Source organism: Hipposideros armiger, unplaced genomic scaffold (assembly GCF_001890085.2).
Source record: "Hipposideros armiger isolate ML-2016 unplaced genomic scaffold, ASM189008v1 scaffold_57, whole genome shotgun sequence".
NCBI lineage: Eukaryota > Metazoa > Chordata > Mammalia > Chiroptera > Hipposideridae > Hipposideros > Hipposideros armiger.
In genome coordinates, this window is record NW_017731407.1 from 2,926,338 (window position 1) to 2,949,191 (window position 22,854).

A 22,854-nucleotide genomic window follows, 5' to 3' on the forward strand; every position below is an offset into this window, starting at 1 on the left:
CAGCATCTTAGCTGTAGAGGGCAGTGTCACTGGCCCTCATATGTGGGATCCGAACCGGGGCCCTCTGGCATCCCAAGCCAGCTCTTAACCAATGTGCGTCTCGGCTGGCTCATCTTATTTTCTAAATATATGAGGTTTTCTAGATTTCTGTTGTCATTGATTTCTAATTTGATTATACTGCAATTAGAAAATGTGATCTAAATGATACCAATCCTTTGAGGTTTTTAAAGACTTCTAATGGTTAAATTTTGTAAATGGTTCCTATGTACTTAAAATATTTTTTTTATATCTACTTTAGTAATGGTGGTGGAGTAGGAAGTTGAAACTAGTCATCTTGAGAACAACTAGAAGGTCTAGACAAAATACAAAACAAACACCTGAATGTTTTAGAGAGCTAATGAGCAGTGGAAAATCCAGAAAAAGGGAAAAACAGAGCTTTGAATTTAGCACTTATAATAGCTTTTGGTCTGGGTTATCTGCTGATTCTGGAGAAGATGGCTGAGAAGCTGAACAGTTTCTAACTAACTCACAGTTAAAAAACAAAAATGGTGGTTCAGGGCCTGCTCTATAGGTTTCAAGTAAAGATCTATACCTTGGGAAAAAGTATGAACTAGAAATAGACTTGTTCAAAATCCAATCACCTCAATCACTGAATGATTAAGGTGATTTTTAGATTACTCGTGCCCAAAGCCTAAATCCTTTCCGCAGAAAATATCATTTTAGACTCCAAAGTATAATTTTTTCATATACTAGCTCTGGCAGTCAATCAAAAATAACATAACATAAATTAACAAAATTTTATAGATAAAAATATATAAATAAAAAATACATAATATAAAATAGTTTAGGAGACATAAAATAAGACAATATGATAAACAACCATGACAAAGAAACAAAGACGCTTCAGACTATAGCAGACCTCCTAGTTTACTAGACACACGTTATAATTATGCTTAATGTTTGAGAAAATAAAGTATCAGATTGGGATAGATAACTGAATAGATAACTGGAACTATAAAACAGAACCACAAATAAATGCTTGAACTGACAACAACCAGAAGATAAAAACTGAAATAAGTCCTTTAACAGATATGTTTAACTGGAGATTAGAGACTATTAAAAAGAAAACAGTGAACTGAAAAACAAGTAAGAATTATCCAGAATGAACCACAGAGAGACAAATGAATGGAAACATAAGGGAAAAAGTGAAATGATCTTACATACATTTATGTGGAGTACCAGAATGAGGAGAGAGGGGAGAATGGTGCAAAAGCATTATCTTGTGAAATAAGAGCTAAGAATTTTCCAAAATAAAATGATATCTACATTCCAGATTCAAGAAGCATCACAAACCTCAAAAAGAAAACAAACACAAAGAAACAAAACAAAAAAAAAAAAGAAAAATACATTTAGTCATATCATAATAAAACTGCTTCAAATTTAAGGCAAACATTGAGAAGCAACCAGAGGAAAAAAGAGATTACCTTTAAAGGGGCAAAAGAAAAAGTGACATTTCTCAAAAAAATTATGGAAGCCAAAAGCAATGGGATGTATCTTCAAAATGATAAAATGGCTGCTAATCCAATAAAAACGTTTTTTGAAACGCAAAGTGAAATACATAGGTTGAGGATACAAAAACTGAATTTGTCACCAGCAGACATTTACAAAGGAAATACTGGAGCATATTCTTTAGGCAGAACTATGATCCCAGACAAAGTAAATTTTTGAATAAATATAAAAGTGTATTAATTATATTAAAAAGGGTCTTAAAGAATTTAGAAAATATATATTAAGTATACACAATGTATATAACATGAGGTGAAGTGGTAACTAAATGAAGTTGAAGTCCTTACATTGTCCAGGTGAGGTATAATACAAATTATTAAAATATAGAACTGTCAAGTTTAAGGGGTGTGAGAACTGGAGAAAGTAAAAATAACCAATCTAAAAGAAGGCATAAAAGGAGAAAATCAACATAGGAGAGATGGGACAAACAAAAGCAAACAATATGATAGTTGATTTAAATCCAAGTATATTAGTAATTGTCTTACATGTAAGCAGAATAAACATCCAGTCAAAATATAAATATCAAGATAGATTTAAAAATATATTATTTCATATTAGTCCTTAGGTTAAAACACTTTTTCCATTGCATCTAGAATAAAATCCAAACCTTTTCCTGGCTTTCAATGCCAACATAATTTAGCCCTTTCCTACTCTCAAACTTGTTCTTCTTTTAGTCACCATGCTCCAACCAGGCAGCATTCTTTTGGTTCCTGGATTATTCAAGCTAGTTTATGTCTTTGGGTTTTGTATTATTGTCCGCTTTGCAAGTGATGGTTTACCTAATTTTTGCAAAGCTGGTCTCCTTGTCAAAAGCAGCTTAAATGGCATTTTCTTAGATTTCCCGTCACCTAATCTAAAAGTCATCTATTTTTTCTGACGAAAATTAGATTTTCTTTATATTTTTATTGCTTATTTATGGCCTATTACCACTAAAAGGTGAATTCACTGATAGCAGGGACCATGCCTACTCTATTTATCACAGTTTCCCCCAGTCTAGAACAGTGACTGGGATAAGTAGATGCTAAATTATTATTTAATGAGTGAATGAAGCTACTTGAGGTTTTAAACCGATAGGTACTTTCTTATGGTTTTGTATGTTTAATGCTCTTGGTAATGTTTAAAGACTTCCCTGATACCAAAAGGTATCAAATGATATCAAGATCCCATTTATGTATATTAGTGATCCTTGCAAATGTGCACTGCATAATTTGCATAAAATTTGCAGGAGTTATTCTAACAATTAATCAGATATGTGGTGTAGTCCTAGATATAACTATGATAACATGTAAAAAAGGGAAAGTTCAGAGAAAGGCTACTGAATTATTAAGGGTTGTAATATGCTTCTGAAGAACATGTTCATTTTTCCTAAATTATAAAAATGAAAATAATATAGGTGCATGTTACAAAGCATACATAATTGTTAAAAAGCTCTTTTCATTCATTAAGTAAAAAAAAAAAAATACATTTAAAAAAAATTACCCCCTTACAGAAAGGTTGTTTTATTAGAGTGGTAATTCCTGGAATGGTGATTGATATATTTTGGTTACTTCTTTTTTCACTCTGTTCTGTGCTTACGATATTTTTCACATCAAAGCAATCATACTGGTCACAATTTTGTATCCTGTTCTTTTAACTTTAGAAAAGAAACATTTTCCATAAGACTAGTTTAATGGTTTTTAAAAAATAGCTATAGTATATTTCACTAAGCATACATGATAGAATTTGACCAATCTCTAATTGTTAAAGAGTGTTCCTAATTTTTTACCTAATTATTGCTACAACTAACATTTTTGTCCATAACATTCATTTAAATGGTATTTCTTAAGGGGAAAGAGGCAGACAACACAAAAAGAAGGTCCAGCTCTCTAGGCATTAATGTCTAATTAGGGAAACAATATACATTGGAGAGAAGACTACAAAGGCACTGTATATAAGAATGCATATAATAAATCATATTTATTAAAGTTAAGAAACGTAGTGAAAATTTCTTCGAAGGAGGAGCTAATAAGAAAAGCATTTTGCAAAGAACATGGAGCTGAACTTGGAAAAAGTGATGTCTTAATGGTTGAAAATGTTCCAGGCTGGTGTGGTGTTGGAAGAGGTAACTTTTTGTTGGTGTTCTTTTGTATTTAAGAACAGTTCTCATTCAGGAAGCTCTCAACACAAAGCTCTAATAATAAGCAACCAAGATTTTTATCGAGGATTGGACTCCTCCTACCCACCTTGCCCCAAACTACCAAATTTCTTTTTAATCTCCATCATCCAGATCTTTTTTCCCTTTCATAATTCTCCCCTTTCTTTATATTTTTGTCAAATACTCTCATCTATTTTAAGTAATGGAAACAGGTAAATCCCTCTACTGAAAGGCATGTAACTAATACAAAACATTATAATTATTCTGTGGGACAAAAAGGAACTTGGAAATGCTGTGTTAAAACATATATTGTATGCATTTCAATCTTTAAAAAACATTACTTATAAGACTATTCACAGTGTAATAGAAATAAGAACATTAAAGGATATTAGCCAAAAGTTATCAACTTGCCATACACCAAATAAGGAACACAACCATGATCTCTGAAAAATAATAAGATAACAAGTACTGTGATTTCCTTTCATGGTTTTACTCTGGCAGGAATGGATTCCACCCTGATAATAATTCCAGTCTTCCTGTCACTTAGGAGGAGATGCTTTGTGAACCTCAATGAGGCTGCCAGGGTTAGGACAGATGTAAGAACCACAGTGTCAGATACAAAAGAGAAAGACTTCACAAGATGTGTTGTCACTGACAGACTGATAGCCACTTTCCTTCTGCACCTTTTCTTCAAGGATAGCAAATGCTTCCCACAAATACACCAGCAGATGACTCCAACTCCTCCACACTTACCATTTGCAGATGCCCTGGGGCTGGCCTATTTACAACCTAGTCCTCCAACAGCAGAAGTGGGACCCTCAGGGAAGTTCTGAATTCCTCCAAGGCAGGATGTTTCACAAACTATTTCGCAGCCTCACTCCACCTCTAGCTGTTTCCAATATTAGTACTTATGATTCCTATATCTTCTCTGATTATTAAGCTATTAATCCACCCACAAAACACAATTTAAAGTAAAAACAACCTACGCTCAGTCCCTAGCTCCCCCCCCCCCATTATAAAGCAGCTGCCCTGTACATGCTTCTTTTGGATGGCTCATAACTGATTCCCTGGGTCTTTTGACCATTTATAGCTTGGCTGTTATGCTCTGCAGGTAGTCTGATAAGGAGGGTGAGACATAACATGTATGGCCACCTTTACCTGGCCAACCTCCTAGTGTCCCTCCCCAATTCCAGCTTTATGACAAAACTAGACACTAGGGCAAAGAGAGAGCCCACAGATGAAACTGCAGATAGTCTTGACTTAAGCAAGGATCCCCAAGTTGTGAGATTAATTTCTGGGATAAAGGTGCTCTGTGTATTCATTTCAAGTCTGCTTCCAGTGCCATGTCTTATTAGAGTCAAATAAAAACGCAGCGAGTTGATGGGTACAGATTTTTGGAAAGAAACAACATAAGGTTAAGAGCTATATGGGCGTTTCACTTTCTTCCAGCTGATAACGTATTTTTTAAACTAAAAGGAAACCGTCCATATTGTAATGTATTAAGTAGGCAGAATCCTCTTCCTGGTTTCTCTGCTCTTGGTAGACGTTCTTCTGGCTTCAGCTGGCATCTGTGAATAGTGAAGAAACTTCTCACGATCAAATTTCACTTCCCTGAGAAAAAGTGGAGGGTGAGGACCCACTGATGCAGGGAGCAAAAACGACAGAGACAAGTCTGTGGAGATCGATAGTCTCCAAGAAGGGCTAGCCAGAAAACGAGAAACTAAAACGAAAAAGGGCGTAGCTGAGCTGAGGTAAATACTGTGTTGTCTCAGCACGAGCACGACCTAAGTAAGAGGTTTTCTCCCTGCCTAAATCTGCTGGGCCTGGGGTCAGCTCCAACCGCATTCACCAACCTGAGCCTCCATCACCTTCCAGGATGAGGATGCCCTCTTACCCAAACCACCCAACCTACCTCTGCATCCTCGCAGGCGCAGCAACGGCGCGCCGCCCGCCCACCTACCTGTGCTGCGCCTGCGCCTCCCCGGCGTGCTCTCAAGGTCAGTACCGCCCCCAGTCCCTAACCTAGCACCCACGGAAGTGGCAGTAGAGGACGTCTTGCGTATCCTTACCTCTACGTGGCGTGGGGTCGCCGGCGCTCAGGAGAGGGGTGGGACTTCCTGTCCCGCGCAGCAGAACTTCCGGCAGAGCCGGAAGATCCTGTTCTTAGCGTTATCGAGAGGTTCCCGGCTGCAGGGTCAGGACGGGGGGGTCCGGGACTCTCCAGGCGACTCCAGGGCTTCGTGTCCACCACCTATCCTTGGCGCCATGGTGAGTCCTTCTGTGAGGGCTGGAGTAACAACAGTGGGGAGAAAGGGGCCGGGAGGTCAGTCCTGTGAAAGGAACCGGTCCGGTGCCCAGCTGAGGATGGAGCAGGCGGGAGCAATGGGGTGAGCCGCAGGGTAAGACCCACCAACTAGTTGCCTTGGAGCCCCGGAGCGCCTGGGCCCCTGAAGAAGCGGCATCTGCCCTGCCCAGTCGCGCGTTCTGTCCAGGAGTACGGGAGTAGGTGGCCAAAATGTTGGCCCATTCACTGTGTACAGCGCGTGGCGCTAGGTGGTCTCATAGTTGACCTTGCCCGGTTGATCATCTCTCCCTTCTTAGCTTCGGGGCAGTGGCCAAAAGCCCTGGTCTTAGAAATAAATGCCTTTAGCCTTTCTAGGCAGACAAAACTGGATCCATTTCTGTAGAGAATCAACACCTGTCACTTACTTAAACGGCAAGGTCAGCTTACCTTTCAAACTCAGCCCTTTTGGAATTGGAAAGGGTGTCAAATAAAAAATTCGGGCTTAGTAAGAAAAGACTATTTGGAAGGAATACTGCAAGAGCGTGGGGGAAGGGACTATTACAATAGGGAGAATACTCTGACCTTAAGATCTGCATGAGTCTCAAAGGTTTGGCAAAAAGGATTTTTTTCCTCTTATTGGGAGGAGTAAACAAAGCTAAAAAGAACCAGGTGTGGGTAAGTGAAATTAAAGGGTAGTGGGATTGGATAGTAGTAGATCAGATTGTTTTACCCTCAGGAGGAGCTGTTACGGAGGAGTTATATGCTGTATGAGACCGGGAGGGGGAATGGAGGGGGGGGCACGGACCTGGGGGAAGAGGATCTTGACCAGAATTTGGGTAAAAAACATTTTGTTCCTATTGATCTATGGGGACTAGCAGTTCAAGTAGTCATTTATGATAAAAAGAATGTGCATTTGCAGCTTTGTGTCTAGCTTTGTCATAGGTAGACAAGGGAGGCATCAGTGAGTCTTACCTAAGTCCTGTGGTTCTTTGCAGTAAGTTTTTTCTAGGACACAAAAGGGTGGGGAGGGGGGACTTTATTAAACTTTGCTGTTTTCCAGCCTCTCAGGGGACTGGTAAAATTCAACATTGTCAGTTACTTGACTTTATAAAAGATTTAAAATCCTCATCTGGAGGGGATTCTTTCTTGGAATTTAGTGTCAGTTTGCCGTACTTTTTCAGGACCAAATGTTGACATCACTCAGCTATTGTGTATAATGATTGACTTTTGAATGACTTTCAGAAACTTGACTGAATATGAAACAAAAGAACCTCCAAATAATGTGGTTCCTAGTGCACTCTACTATGCTATGACTACTAACCTATGACTCTGTTGACCACTGTGTGTTTTAACCTTAGTGAATAATAGTACATTATTCACATACTATAATTTGTATTATTATTTTTTCTTTTGTATCAGTGAAATTAGACAAAGACAGGGAACAGTAGAACAGGAAGGAACCAAAGATAAAAATTAGCCTAACTACTTTGCCCACCACCAATTTCTCAGAAGGAAGGATCTGAGTTTTAGAAATAGGCAGTGATTTACTTAAGGTAACAGTGGTTTAGCATAGTTTGTACTAAAACTCAGATCTACACTTCTTAAATTTAAGCTCAATTTTTGACCTCTTGGTCTGAGAAGTTGAAGATAGAATGTAATTAAAATCCTTGAACTCATAAATAGTCACAGAGAAGATGAATGTGAACTTATTCCCAGTATTCTGTGAACTTATTCCCAGTATTCTGTGAACTTATTCCCAGTATTCTTTAACACTAAATAGCAGTAAAACCCCTCTCCCTCTGACAGCTCAAAAGAGGTAGTTTTGTTTTAAGCTAAGATAAACAAACTCATGCTGTTTTTCAAAATATCACTTAAGAGAATGTCACCAGGAACCAAGTACTTGACGCTTTCCATTCTGGTATTGCTTATATTCCTAAGTTAATTTACTTAATCCTGCTTTAGCTTTCCCAGCTATGAAATTGATAGTGTCTGTGTATGTGTGAGCAATGCTTGGAATCCTCCAAATGAAAGAGTTTAGCCGTTAAATGAAGTCAACAAGAATTGAATTTAATTTAGGATGCAGCTTGGTTGAATTGAGAGCTTTTGCACTGCTTGGCCTAATATAATGAAAACAATGCAATACTTGAGCTCAGAAGACCCAGGTTCTGCCCATTATTAGTTACATGAATATGGCAAAATCACCCAACTTAGATAAGAGTTCCAATTTCCTCCTAGATAAGAGATGTGGGACTTGATGGGGATTAAAAATTAAAACACCTTTTAACTCATTTATGATTCTGTGACTTGACTCAGTACTTTTTTCAGAATAGGTACATGTTTCTGATTAAATAAGGTTTAGTCTGTTTTCCACTGTGTTTTTCTTTGGTGTTTGATTTCTGAAGTTTGATTTCTTTTATCATTCTTTTAATTTTTTTATACATTGTGTAGGTGATACTTGAAATATTTGTCCATAGAATTGGTATAATTCCTTTGACCCATGTGTTTGGCCATTACTGTCTCAATACTACCGTATTTCCCCATGTATAAGACGCTCCCATGTATAAGATGCATCTTAATTTTGGGGCCCAAAATTTGAAAAAAAATGTATTACATAAAATTATTGAACTCAAGTTTTATTCATCATAAAATTCATACAACTCCTCATCACTGTCAAAACTCCCAACCATTAGCTTGTCCTCATCTGTGTCTGATGACGAATCATCGTTCTCAGTTCCATCTACGGCATTTGAAATGCCACACTTCTTAAATGACTTGACAGCGATCTACAACCACTGTATAAGACACACCCAGTTTTTAGATCCCAAATTTTTCGAAAAAGCGTGCATCTTATACATGTGGAAATACGGTACTTCAAAATAGGAAACAAAGCCTTGGGACACCTTGATTTTATTTTTGTTTTAATTGATATAAACTCATTCTTTTCTCTTACTCTGATACATTATATAGTTCAAAACACAGTAAATGCTTGTGCATGCAATAAGGTTCTCCTTTTTTTGAGCAAATGACAATGGTATGATCCAGACTGAATATACTGAGTATTCACTCTTAATTTTTTGCATCCATGTTGTGAAAGTGGATAATCTGTAGAATTTACTAAAGGAATAAAACTGTGTTTTATACTTTTCTTTTTGAAAATTACAGACCAACTTTAATCAAATAGATCTTTCCACCATCAAGGCTGATTTGTGAGAGAAAAGTAGATTAGAGCTAGCCCCTGGAATTGCAAGTATCTCATGGCTTGATTTATCTATAAAGCATCCTTTGGTAACTTTTCCTGCTGTATTGAGTTATGGTTTATTGGTGGTGGTGGTGGTGGTCTGGGCGGGGGCGTTGTGAACCTCTGCTTTAGAGTTAATGAGAAAGTTTTCCTTTTGGTAGGTGGGAAGGGTGTTGGGAAGAGTATGTGGTAAATGTTATAAGAGACATACATGTAATGTGCTCAAAGAGTACAGAGGGAAGAAATTCTAAATGGGGGCAGAGGGTTATGTAGTAGGTAACTTCAACTGAGTTTTGAAAAGTGAGTTCGGGAACCAGTTCTTAAATTTGAGTTTGCATAGGATTCACCTGTGATGCTTGATGAAAATGCTTATCTGGGCCTTGGTTTTGGGGGGTGGAGTTTCAGAATCTTATTTTTAATGAGTTTTACAGTTAAGTCTGAAACTGCTGGTCCTTATACTTTGAGAGAACTGTAATACAGACATTAGAGACTTTTATAAAGATATTGGAGGTTTTTGTGCTTAGTGATAATCAGACATGTTCAGCTTGTATGTGTGGTGGATTACTTTGATTGATTTTTGAATGTTGAACTAACTGCGCATACCAGGAATAAATCCCACTTAGCCGTGGTGTGTGAATCTTGGTATGCATTGTTGGATTTAATTTAATATTTTGTTTAGAATTTTTTTGCATTTATATTCATGAGAAATGTTGGTTTTTAGGGGGTTTTTTTTTTCCTTGTAGTGTCTGACTGGTTTTGGTATGACAGTAATGCTGGCTTTAAATGCTGGCTTTATAGAATTGGTTAGGAAGTGTTCCTTCTGCTTCTATCCTCTGAAAGAGATTATAATTCCTTACTTAAATGTTTGGTAGAATTTACCAGTGAACTTATCTGAGCCTGGTGTGTTCTGTTTTGGGAAGTTATTAATTACTGATTCAATTTCTTCAATAGATACCCACCTATTCAGATTGTCTCTTGTGTCAGTTTTGGCAAATTGTGTTTTCCAAGGAATTGGTCTGTTTTGCCAAGGTTATAAGATTTGTGGCACGGACTTGTTGTTAGTGTTCCTTTATGAGCATTTTAATGTTCATGGGATCTGTAATGATGTCCCCTCTTTCGTTTCTGCTATTAGTAATTTGTTTTCTTCTTATTTTTCTTAGTTATTCTGGCTAGAGCCTTATTTATTTTGTTGATCTTTTTAAAGAAGCAGCTTTGGGTTTCATTAATTTGTCTCTTTATTTCCTGTTTTAAATTTTATTGATTTTTATTTTTGCTCTAATTTTTATATCTTCTGCTTACTTTGGATTTTATTTGCTCTTTTTCTAATTTCCTAAGGGGAAACATTGGGTGATTGATTATAGATATTCTTTTCTAATATATGAATTTGATGTTATACATTTCCCTCTAAGCACTGCTTTTGCTGCATCCCATAAATTTTGATGTTATGGTTTTTTTTTTTCATTTAGTTCAAAGTGCTTTTAATTCCTCTTGATTTCCTTTTTGACCCATGTGTTATTTAGAAATAGGTTGTTTAATGTCTACTATTTTGGGATTTTCCAGTTTAATTCAATTGTGAACTGAGGGCAGGCATTGTATGATTTCTATTCTTTGAAATTTGTTAAGGTGTGTTTTATGGCCCAGAATGTGGTCTGTCTTGGTGAACGGACATGTGCAGTGTGAAGGATGGATTCTGGTCAGGTTTCATCAGTTAACCACAATTGGCTGAAATTTTGGGTTATTCTCAGTTCTCTAATTTTTCCTCTGACTTCTCACATTCACTGTTTCTTTCCTAAAGAGGCTTAGTTCAAGTAATAGTAGAAAATATTCTCTTGGTTAACATTTGGTTGATTCAAGGTTAATTCTTAAGACCAGTTTATACTTCGGGTTTTGGTTCACTTTGTTTTGAGATAAAAACTTAAAGCAAATTCAGTTGATTTTTAGAAAATCAGAAGTGTTCATTTCTAAGAGAGAATTTTTTTTTTTTCTGTTGTACCATGGTTTTACCCATGTTACAAAGTCAGGAATGAACACAACTTGCCTCAAAGGAACTTTGAAGAAATAAGCTTGTTTGTAAATTGCGAGTCCTATTGACATGAATGTTCTCTTGATTTTGATTGAAATGATCATACCTTTGTTACACCAAACATTTAAAAATCATGCTTTTATCTCAAAAGTATTTTTTCAATCATTTATTATTCATTAAGTACCATCTATATGTCAGGTACTGTTTTTGGCAACAGGAATATAACTTTATAAAACAGACAATCTTATGGCAGTTAAGTTTTATTGGGAGATCTGATGACAATCAAATGAGACATAATATGTATTAGTCGTGGTAAATGCAGTGAAGAAAGATAAAGTAAGGGATAGAAAATGTTTGGGGAGAGTTATTTTTGATAGGGCATTCAGGGAAATCCTCAGTGAGGAGGTGACATTGGAATAAATATGAATTTATCTATACATTCAGACTATATGCCTGGTAGCTATGAGTACATATTTATGAACTATACCCTAAAAACTTATGTAGTATCAGGCACAAAGCTCATATTGTCTTTAGCTATATACATCTTTCGATAAAGTTATATCTCATCATTTTTCTAAACAGTGAACAGGAAAATAATAGGAATGGTTTTTTTAAAAAGCCCTATGGTAGTAGGTGATATTATATTTTATTTAATAGGTTTCATTTTTGTGCCAGATATTTTTAGTCTTATAAGTTATTACAGTTCTGGAGAGAATACAGCTCATTCACTCAAAATATCCTGATGTTACATCCATATCTTTTCCTTATCTTAAACAGAATTAGTAATTCTGTTGTTAAAATAGATTAAATATCTTTCATGTTTTGGTCATAAAAAAAAATTTAGAAAAACCTGAAACAATTTCAGCTTTTGATACTTTGACATTGAAACTCAGGACATGCTAATGTCTGATTATGATGGTTTATGTTATATTTTATATTTATATTGTATTTTTATTTATAAAACATCTTTAGACATTATGAAAACCAATCTGCTCATATGCACGTATTTTTAAAAATGAATTTGGGAATAGTGCAATAAATATATAGCATTGAATGCCGGCTTGAACTAGAACTAGATGACCTTTATAGTGTGAGTCAAGTTTCTGTGATTCTAAATATGTTAATTTGGGGATATTGTTGATGTACACTTAGTTTAATGTACACTGAGGGGACAAAGGAGGGAATATTCGATTTGTGTTAAGCTCAAGAAGAGTTGCACAAAGGATTGATTGGACTAGGTGTTTAAGGGTAAGTAGAAGAATGTCAAGATAGATAAAGAATTGAATTGTCCTCAATAACATTAATAGCCACATTAACTTAATGATTAATATTTACCTACTCTTATTAACTCATTTAAATTCCTGTGGAAAATCATACAGCTAGTGGCGGTGGAATTTGACTTTCACCCAGTCTGTTTGGCCACTGTACTGTAGTTCCAGTCTTATTATTTGTCTTTGATGAGTTTCACCTTATGAAAGGACTGAATTTCAAGAACATTTTCCTGTAGAAATAATATTATAATTAGTGGCCATTATATGTCTAGAATCTCCTTTTCAACCTGGTTAAAAGCTCATATTACATTTCCTATAGTGTTAAAGAAATTAATCATCACTGTCATGCATAGCACTAATGAATGGTCTTTCTAACTCAGATGCCAGGCACTCTGACACTGCTGCAGCAGATCACAATAAGGATTCCTTCAAATTCCTTTCACTTAATTTTATTTATCATAAAGATCCTTTAGGAAAAAAACTCTCAGGATGATAATGATGGGTCTTTACAGTAAATTCTTGGAAGTAGAGAGGTTTGGATTGTGTAGAAGAGATAGAGATGGAAGTACCAAGGGGCGCTGGAGAGAGAAAGGGAGACTTTTCCACCAATAGAAATGACTTAATGAAAAAGAAGCTTCAACAAGCTGTTCTGTTCCATATTATAAATATATGATTATAGACTGCCATCAGTTAATGTCACAAATAAAACACTATAAAGCTATAGCTGTTTTTCTGTTTTAAATAAGTATATTTTTATCTTTGTGATAAGCCTTTGAAATATTAATCTGAGTTGCTTATTTTTTAATATAGTTATCTATGTCTGCCCTTTACATAGTGCTTAGCTGATTTTTGTTATCTTTTACCTGTTGATTGCCAGTGTTTGCCCACATGCAATGATCCTCATAGAAAAAGCAATGCCATATTTCCTGCTTCCTTCACCTGAAAGAACTCATACTAGAGGATTCTGCGCCATTAAAATTTCATTAACTTGAATGTTTATTATTTGTATCATTTAAGAAGACTTTGGTCATTTTTATTATGAGTACAAATGATTAAAAATGGTTCCAGTTTTTTATGGTTTATGGGCATATGTATTTAACTATAAGTGTTTCATTTGTTTCTGAATACAGTCTTGCTCAATAGAGAAGCCATGATGTTTCCGCAAAAGTTTTGCTTTTATTAGTGGCTAATTTCATTAGTAGAATTTTACTTGTTTAAATTTATGCTTACTACCTTCCCCCTTCTTTCCCTTATGAAATTAATTAACATTAGGCAATGAAGCCTCACTGTATCATTTATCACTAGCCAGTTTAGTTTGGATAGATCAGATGTTTCATATTGAATATACCAACCTTTTCCTACTCCAGTCTTTAAGACAAAAAAGTAGAAAAAAATCTGGATAAAGAATTAGAATTAATTTCCAACAAAATATATTTTCTAGTCAGGAGAGACAGATAAGAAAGTTTTGATAACATTCATTGTAATGTAAGTCATAACTTTAACTGAGACATTACTGGTTCTTTAAGAGTAAAACGATTTTCTAATTTGATTTCCACTAACATTCTTGATTTTTAATACAGCTTCTCAGTCATTCACATCAGAAGTATTTACTGTCATAGTTCTTTCTCTTGATAGTCACTAAAAACAAATTTCAGATCATATAGAAAATGAATCATTTAATAAGAGAGAATTAGAATTGGCCGAGTATCTGAGATAAATTAAAACAAAACAAAACAAACAGCTGTAGAACTATTGGATTGACAAATCTGAGAGAAATTCCCACAAACCACTAATTGAGGTGAAAATGCTGGGCAGTGGGCTAGGTGTACTCCTGTACATTTATTTGGAGCTGTGATTTGCTTTCAAGTCTTCTATAAATGTTTGCTTATTTATGAGAAAGGGATAATTATTCATTCCTAATAGCAATAACTACATGTCACAGACTTTGATGGTATTTAGAAATGGTAAATATGCAAATGCCAACAACCTGTTGTGTATTTAATTAAAATATGGCAATCAACAATAAGCTCTTTTAAGATTTTGGAGTTGGTTTGTCAACTCGTTATTTTATAGATAAGGAATGTGTCTCAGAGAGGGCTTGTCTGATTGCTAGGTAGCTAGTTAATGACAGAGCTACTATGACCCTAGTGTGTTTAATTATTCACCACATTAAAATACTTACAGTGAAGGCATCTTTCTAACAGTTAACATGAGGGATGCATGTTAAATTTCTTGGCTTTTGTATATGGCTTAAAATTTAGAGTTAAGTGAAAATTTTAAATTTGTTTAATGATGCTTTATTACTGTGCTTAATGAAGTTGTGATTTATAGTTTGTTTAAATGAAAGTATTTGTAACACAAATACCTGTTGCATTGAGAAGATTATCTTGTAAAAATAGGTATACCTCTTCCTCTGATTTGTAGAAAGCATGATATATGTCTTTTGATCTTGAAGTGAATAATTTTCTTCTTTATGCTAAAGTTTATTGCTTGGCACATAGCAGGAAGCTGAATGTAGTGAAACAGTGGGCAAATTTTTGCTTTATTTTCTTATTTCATCTAAAAGGTAAATATTCAACCTATATTAAAAGCGTGCTGTGCTAGGCACTTCCCTGATAGTGGGGATGGGGCTGAAGAAATGCGATGAATACAGTTTTAGTAGCGGAGAGACCCTGTACATTGATGGTCACAGCTGAGAATGATAAAGGCTGTTTTGGAGTTATGAATATGTTTTTTAGCAAGAAAGTTTTTAGAGGAAGGGAAGGTTGAGGAATGAGTAGGAATTGGTCTGAACAAGGTAACTTGTAAATGTCAAGTATAAATTTATTAGTTTTGACTAATAGCTTCTTTTAATATAGATCTGTAGGGATATTTTCTGTAATGTCAGAAAGTACAGTTAAGGAAGAATGGCAGAATTTAGGGATGCCTCCTTCCATTGAACCTTTCCTTTGTTACTTATCAGCACTGTAATGAAAAATTTATGCATGTCTTGGCTAGAGATGAAGTGGCTTGTTAACATCTTTAAAAATATTTCATTCATCAACAATTTAATGACTGGTTTGCTTTATATGAGATACTGCATAATTCATGTAACCTACTGTATCTGGAAAATTATCTTTTAAAATAAATAACTTAATTTTTACATTAATGTTAAAATGGTTTATGAATTATATTTAGTTAGAATGCTTCTTATGAAAAATCATTCTTGCCCTCTGTTTGTTGGTCTTCCACTTTGCTTTCTCGATTTATATTGAGAAAAATGTCTTAAGTTTATTTTTTTTATTTATTATTTTTTTAAAAGATTTTATTGGGGAATTGGGGGATAGGAACAGCGCTGGGAATTGGGGGATAGGAACAGCGCTGGGAATTGGGGTAAGGGGAACAGACAAGTTGCTGTCCTTTTGTTCTTCGGTCTAGTTGTGGAGGACGCTGCTTCACTGGCCCAAGTTGGCACCATCATTGCGCTCTTCCCAGGCGAGGCAGATCAGTCGCCGGCTTCTGGACGGCCGCTCATGGCAGCTGCTGGCCACTCACACTGGCTGCTGGCTACACACGGTAGCCCATGGCAACCCACTGCAGCAGGGGCTGCAGCCTACGCCGTCGCCGGCGACTCACGGCAGCCCAGCTCCAGGTTGAGCTGTTGTTCAGCATCTTAGCTGTGGAGGGCAGTGTCACTGGTCCTCATATGTGGGATCCGAACCGGGGCTCTCTGGCGTCCCAAGCCAGCTCTTAACCAACGCGCCACTCGGCCGGCCCTTAAGTTTATTTTTAATTTAATCCAATTCTGAAAAACAGCCTGATATCATCTTCAGCAGAAAGCCTGGAGCTGCTGTTTTTGAAATAGTTATGTTAAATTCATTCATTCTATGTTGTCTAATTAAGATATTTAGGATGTACATAGGCATTTTATTGAGGGTTTGTGTTTTTTGACCTTAAAGTACCTTAAATTTCTTAGTCTTGAGTTAGAAAATAGCAAAAATTTCTGCTTGTATTTTTTACTTTAAAGAAATTTAAAATATATCTTGTGCTGTGAAACATTGATGCTGGCAAGCCAGTCTAATCCTATAAACAATTAAATTTGAAAACCCATGTGCTGGGTTCAAAATTATAGTTGTTGATAATTGTGCTTTCCACTTCCTTTTCGCTCACTTTACCTTCTTATATATATTTCTATTTGTAGAATTAATTTGGATTATGTAAAATTGCCATTTTGTAGATCAAAACAGTTAAATATCTGTGGCTTCAATGATTAAGTCAATAAATGTATACAAAATATCAATAGATAGCCTTGTTCACATTCTTTAGCTGATTTCCTGCCAAAACCTTTTGTTATTTTCATTTTATTCGTTTAGTGAAGGCCTCCTTTTCTTTTTATTTCAGTCCAGGTTGCTGCGTCTGTAAGGGCTGGAGTTAAGCTATAAAATCAGATAAAGGCCAAAATAGCTTATATAATCAACCCTGGGATTCTAGAGGTGGTCTGTGGACAGGAATTCTCCTTGCCTGTTAATGATCTATGCTGCTTTGGCATTATATGGGAGAATTTCTCTTCTGGATTAAATCTAGACAGCCTTCAATCCTATTAAAGAACTTATTGGAAGTAATCATTTTTAGAAACCCAGGTTGGGTCTGTCAATCATCCTCATGGATAAGTTCATTAGATCTTTCTTCTCAAGTTTCTAGACCTCCTCCTCTCAGTCACATTGCTGAGATCTTGACCCTGGTATGGTTATTCTTCATAGTCTCTCAAACTTTGTCCACTTAGTTTTAAAATTTCATTGATCTCTATGCCTATTTGTACTTCCATTCAGAGGACAAGGTCTCATAAAGTTGTACTTAATTTTTTTAAAAAAAGACACATTTATTCAGCATCATAATTAGACTATTATTTAGCAATCAACAGTATGGGTACAAAAAAAATCTGCATTAAAACCTTTCGTTGGAATGCTTTGCACTCTTCACAGAACAGAAACTAAAATAACCTGTTATACAATTAGTCACAAATACAGTCCTCGAGTTGTTTGCCCATACACATGAGTAATTGTCTAAAACGTGTCTTCTTTGTAGCAGGTAGGCCCTGCCACCACTGTGCTTGGATGAGTTCACAAATCTGTTGTAACCTGTGGCTTCCCTGTCACATATCTGGCTCTCCTCTCCTGCTAAGTAAGCTTTGTTTCCTGGAAGTAATTAAAACCTTCTGCCACTGCCATAGCTGCTGCTGCTGCTGCAGGAACCGCCATAGCCGCCGTGGTTTCGTGGTTTGGCAAAGTATTGGCCTCCACCACCATAGGGGCCAGAGATTCTGCCTCCAACGTTTCCTCCTTTCATGGGTCCAAAATTTGAAGATTGTTGTAATTGTACAGATCATTGTAGCTTCTGCCACTTCCAACATTGCTTCCATCATTACCAAATCCATTATATCCTTCCCCACTGCCACCAAAGCCACCTCCACCACTGAAGTTTCCTCCACAACCAAAGTTATCATTCCCACCAAAACCACCTCCTCGACCACCATCAAAGTTTCCGGAACCACTTTGACCTCGTTGGCTGGATAAAGCACTAGCTAGCCACCTCTTGCTTAGATAGGGCTTTCCTTCCTTCACAGTTGTGGCATTCACAGTGTGGTATTTGTGAATTACAGTCTTGTCTACAGAGGCATGGTCATCAAAGGTTACAAAAGCAAAGCCTCTCTTCTTGCCACCGCCTCAGTCAGTCATGGTTTCAGTCACTTTACTGTTCCCACACTGTTCAAAATCATCTCTCAGGTGATCTCTCAGATCATCTCTCAGGGAGACTCTGACTTAGATGTGAGGACTGCAGGAAGGAGACTTTAATGATGCTTACTCGGAGGCGTACACCCACAGAAAGGTACAAAGTTGTACTTTCAACGTACACATTTGGTCTCATCTGTTTCTGATTCTTAGTGATTAAATTCCCACAGTTAACTTCTTTCTGGAGTCTTCAGCACCTCCCTAATATTAATTCCTTCCCTTAAAAAATGTATTTATATATGTAAACCACTCTAGTAACCATCAGATTTTTCTCTTATTGCTTAGTTTCTCCAAGGAATAATTATGCCCATTATTTCTCTCATATCTTTATATAATCATCTAAGCTTTATCCTTACCTACTGATACTTTCCTTGCAATTACTAATCTTATGCCTAATTCCTGCTTTTAAAAAAACGTGATTCTTTTTTATTTTGCTTTTGTTTTTGAAGCTCTTTAGTTCAGGCTGTGTGTTTCAGTAGATTTCTAAAGTAGTTCTTTGTTTCCAACTACTTTTACCCCTCCACTTTATTTTTCCACCATAGTGGCAGAGTTATCCTTCCAAAATATATTTGATTACTTCCAGGCTTAAGATCTAAATACCGGTAGAAAAGTCCATTGTATGCAACCCATACCAAAGTCTAACCATGTAGAACCGCTCATCATTTTGGATCATTCCATTTACTCTTTGTACAGATAGCTACGTCTGCCTGAACTTCTCTTCCTTTTCTGCCTGACAGAGGGCTACTGCTTTAACCTTGTAAGACTAGTTCAGATGTCAGCTCTGTGAACCAGTCATTTGCAGCTCTCCAGTGTAGATTTAATCGCTCCCTTTCTTGGAGTGCTCCTGTTACAGTGATACTTACCTGTACCATACCACTTATCACATATTATTTGTAGGTGGTAGGAGGGGTAGTTAACACTTTAAGAGTTTGATCAAATCAAATATGATGGAAGAAATGAGTTGTCCTCTCAACCTTGAACTTAGATATGGATTAGTTCCAAGGCCTAAGGTAGGCTAGATTGTAGCCAAATCAGTGGTATTTACATATCAAAAGATAAAATAATTTTTAGATAGTTTTTTCCTAAAGAAAGAGTATATCAATTAGAAAGTAATTTTATCAGTTGGAAGCCTAGAAAAACAGTTCAGCCAGAATTGAACATATTTATCCAGAACTATTTAGGGTTGAGAGTATTTCACACTGTAGAGGGCTATTCTGTGTATTTCTTCAAACTGCAGCACTGCCTGAATGAAATACTCTCAGTGCTGCCTTTTGCTTTCAGTCACTGCTCACCAAGCAGCCTGCTTATACTTTGACTTGCATTGTATCATTAAGACAGTAATCAAATGGAATACTTAGTCAATTTGAACATCTGATTCCTTGGTAGTTTGTTTTATTGTAAATTAGTTGATAAAACTTTTCAAACCTGATTATTGCCAGTCTGTCTCATGTAGATTGATTGTATCTGCAATCATGTTTTTTGTGTGTTCTGAAAAGCTGAGGGTGCAGACAAGGTGGTGTTCTTGGGAGGCCTGTCTGAGGCTTGTTAGTCCATTTCCTTGAGTCTGCAGCTGTCCTGTCAGTGACTCTAGGATTCTATCAATCATCCAAACTAAAACATCCTAAAATAAACTTTGAGGCATTCCTCAGTTTTATTCTATAATTGTTTTCCTTTATGTTCATTCACACTCAAAGTTTGATTGGTTTTCTTTTTATCTTTGTTCTTTCCTTTTTAGTTTCAACCACTTCTATCTTAATATTAGGTTTTTCTCTTCAAATGATCAACGTGTTGTTATGGCTTATTTTCCTTATATGTTGCTTGCATTATTTCATCCTCCTACTACTGCCTGTTGAAGTCTTCCAAGGTGACCTTTTTAAACACATCAGCTAAATGTGTCCTTTTGGTTTTAATGACTCTAAATATAAAATTCTGTCTTCATCTTATTTCTCACAATTCTTTGTTATATACTAAAGTCTGCTTTGGTTGAGATAGACTTTTTGATGTCCCATGGTTACTGTTCACATTTGTCATTTAGCTTGGAATTAGTTTCCTTTTAGTCTTCCATCTATGTGATTTCAGTTTCCACCTTAGGTCTCATATACTCTATGAAACTTTCATATCCAGTTTTTTTAATTTCTATAACCCTTTGTTCATAGTACTATGAAATTTTGCGCTGGAATATTGTCTTAATGTATTTGTTGTTAGCTAATATGAATTATATTAGGTCAGTTAAGGCAGATTCTTTTGCAGTAATGCCATTCATTCATTCATTCATTCATTCATTCATTCTTCAACAGATATGAAGTGCCCTTCACTGTGCCTTGACCTGTTTGTAAATGTCACTGTGCTAAGTATTTGTGATACAACCATCAGTGAAACTCAAAAATCCTTTGTCAAGTTCCTGATAACAGCCAGCAAGATATTGAATGCATGTTACACAGACAGCCAGTATTTGTTAAATTAAATTTTTATTTGGTGTTCTTATTTATAAGTATAGATAATTTCTATAGTAACATAATTTGGATTTGCAGTGTTTTTTTTTTACATTGTTTGGGACCCTAACTCATCTATCACATAATATATTACATTATATAGCTATCACCAAAGTAAGGGAGACTTCCTGCCGTACTGTTCCTACCTTTGGTACATACAGGTCCTCCTCTCATACCTGGGCAGTTGCCTTAGAGCTGCTGGGCTGTCCCTCATCCATTTTTTACAGAAAGAGGATGTCCAGAGAGATTCTTATTGCATACTGATCTGATCATATTTTCATAGGTTTCCTATCGCCTTTGGGTTAAATTGTAAGCCTGTTATTTTGCCCTTCATTATCTGGTTGGAATCTACTATCATCCCATTTGAAACAGATGTCACTGATGGTTCACCAAACTGAGTCCATTGGTCTTGACTCATGCTTTACCTTCCAGAATGCCGTTGCACAGCTTTTTGCCCTTAATTTTCCTCTCCTTTTGCTATGTTCTCATAGAATGCTCTGCCTGTCTCATCGTTTTTTTTATTATAATGGTCCCTTCACTCTCCTAGTGGACTGGTTGCTCATTGATGGCAAGGACTGCTTTTTCTCCCTATTGCCTGCAAGTGGTCTGATGCTCAGCACATCTAGTTTTTTGCTCAGTAAATATTAATCAGATACACTGAATCGACTTAGTGGAAAAAGCATTAGGTTGGAAATTAAGTGTTTGGATTCTGGATAAGTCTGTAACTGGATAGTTCTGTGATCTTGGTTGTTCAGACTCTAATTTCCTTATTTGTAAATTGTTTAGAGATGGTTTGTTTAAATGCTCAAAGTTTGAATTCTAAGTTTTATGTGAATCTAGGTTGAAATAACAAAATTTAGACCTTTAAATTATTTGAGCATCTCTAAGAAGTCTGTCTCAACATGTCTAGCTATCACTAAAACATGCAAACAGTTAAGAAACAAAAAATAGGAAGATTATTGAGTAATATCCTCTTTTTCTCCCTTCTAACTTATTCATGAGATAATTGAAACTAGTTGGGGTGGTCTGAGTCCCAACTATGTTTGCAAATATACCTTCTAATGGTAACAGTGTGTGCTTTGTTTCAGTCTGCTTGTCAGGAGAGCTAGTTAATGAAACAAAACAAAATGTCAAGTCCACTGGAAGACACACTATTCCAAGTTAGAATTTAAAATTGCAGCCTGTTTGTATTTAACTTTGGGGAATTTTGTTTTCAGTATTGACAAAAGATAAAATATTGCTATTTGATGTATTTTATTTCTTGGAGAATTGTTTAATTTTCCTTGGTAAAATTTTTTTTACCTACCCAGAAATGATTACTGACAAAAATCGAAATCATCATTCTTTTAGAGGCTAAAGGCAAATAGCTTTTCATGCTCTTCATGGTCTCAGGTTAATAGATGTGGAAAAGGTTGAAGCCTAAGTCTCCCCAATGTTCACCCTTCTTCGGTGCTGATGAGCTATTTCATACATGACTTTCCCCAGTTCCAGTTATGAAGAGAATCAGGGCCTAGGGGCAATGAATCCAAACAGAAATGATCTCTTTGGTCAAGTTACTGTTTTGAAGCATTAATAAAACCATGAAGGCTACTTGAATCAATGACCCATATGGTCGTGTGTTTGAGGCTTCAGCCAGGATGGACTTTGTAGCTTCACTGCATCTCTGTCCAGTTTAACAGTTCTCTGTTGTGAAACTTATGTTTGTTTAGGGTTATATTTATGTAAGCATTCTCTTTTAATATAATGAAAAAAATTCAGGAAATTTGACTTTTAACTGAAACGTTTCAAAAATTCTGCTTTTGTGTAAAGTTAGATGTTAAATTGGACAGTGAAGTCAGGTTATTGGAATGGTTTGTTTTTAAATTTCAAATAGTGTTATCTCTTAGTTAATGAATTGAATACTTCATACTTTAATACATTAATGTCTGGCATGTACACTATAATTGTCAATTGCATAGTAATGTTTCAAAAAGTTGATCTTGGGGCCGGCCGAGTGGCTCAGTTGGTTAAGAGCTCGCTCAAGAGTTTGAGCTCTGAGCAACAGCGGTTTGATGCCCAGCCCGAGCTGAGCAGCCGCT

The 22,854-nt window shown here is 36.1% G+C and overlaps 1 protein-coding gene and 2 long non-coding RNA genes across 4 annotated transcripts in view; 1 reads left to right on the top strand and 2 right to left on the bottom strand.

Moving 5' to 3' along the window:
• The window catches only part of LOC109381990 (uncharacterized), a 37,131-nt gene extending 31,417 nt beyond the window's left edge, over positions 1 to 5,714 (bottom strand). Inside the window, exon 1 of the long non-coding RNA XR_002123855.1 lies at positions 5,661 to 5,714. This is a non-coding gene — a long non-coding RNA (uncharacterized LOC109381990). The remainder of the gene's footprint in view (positions 1 to 5,660) is intronic.
• On the bottom strand, positions 3,504 to 5,665 carry LOC109381989 (uncharacterized). Its single transcript, XR_002123854.1, has 2 exons — positions 5,613 to 5,665; positions 3,504 to 5,268 (listed from the first exon to the last, which is right to left on the bottom strand). It is a non-coding gene; the product is annotated as an uncharacterized LOC109381989 (long non-coding RNA).
• Positions 5,715 to 5,817: 103 nt separating the features above from the next.
• Positions 5,818 to 22,854, top strand: part of TMEM161B (transmembrane protein 161B) — a 73,760-nt gene continuing 56,723 nt past the window's right edge. For both annotated transcript variants that reach the window (XM_019641141.1, XM_019641143.1), the window contains exon 1: positions 5,818 to 5,968. In XM_019641141.1, coding sequence (XP_019496686.1) covers positions 5,966 to 5,968 — 3 coding nt within the window. In that variant the 5' untranslated portion in view covers positions 5,818 to 5,965. The remainder of the gene's footprint in view (positions 5,969 to 22,854) is intronic.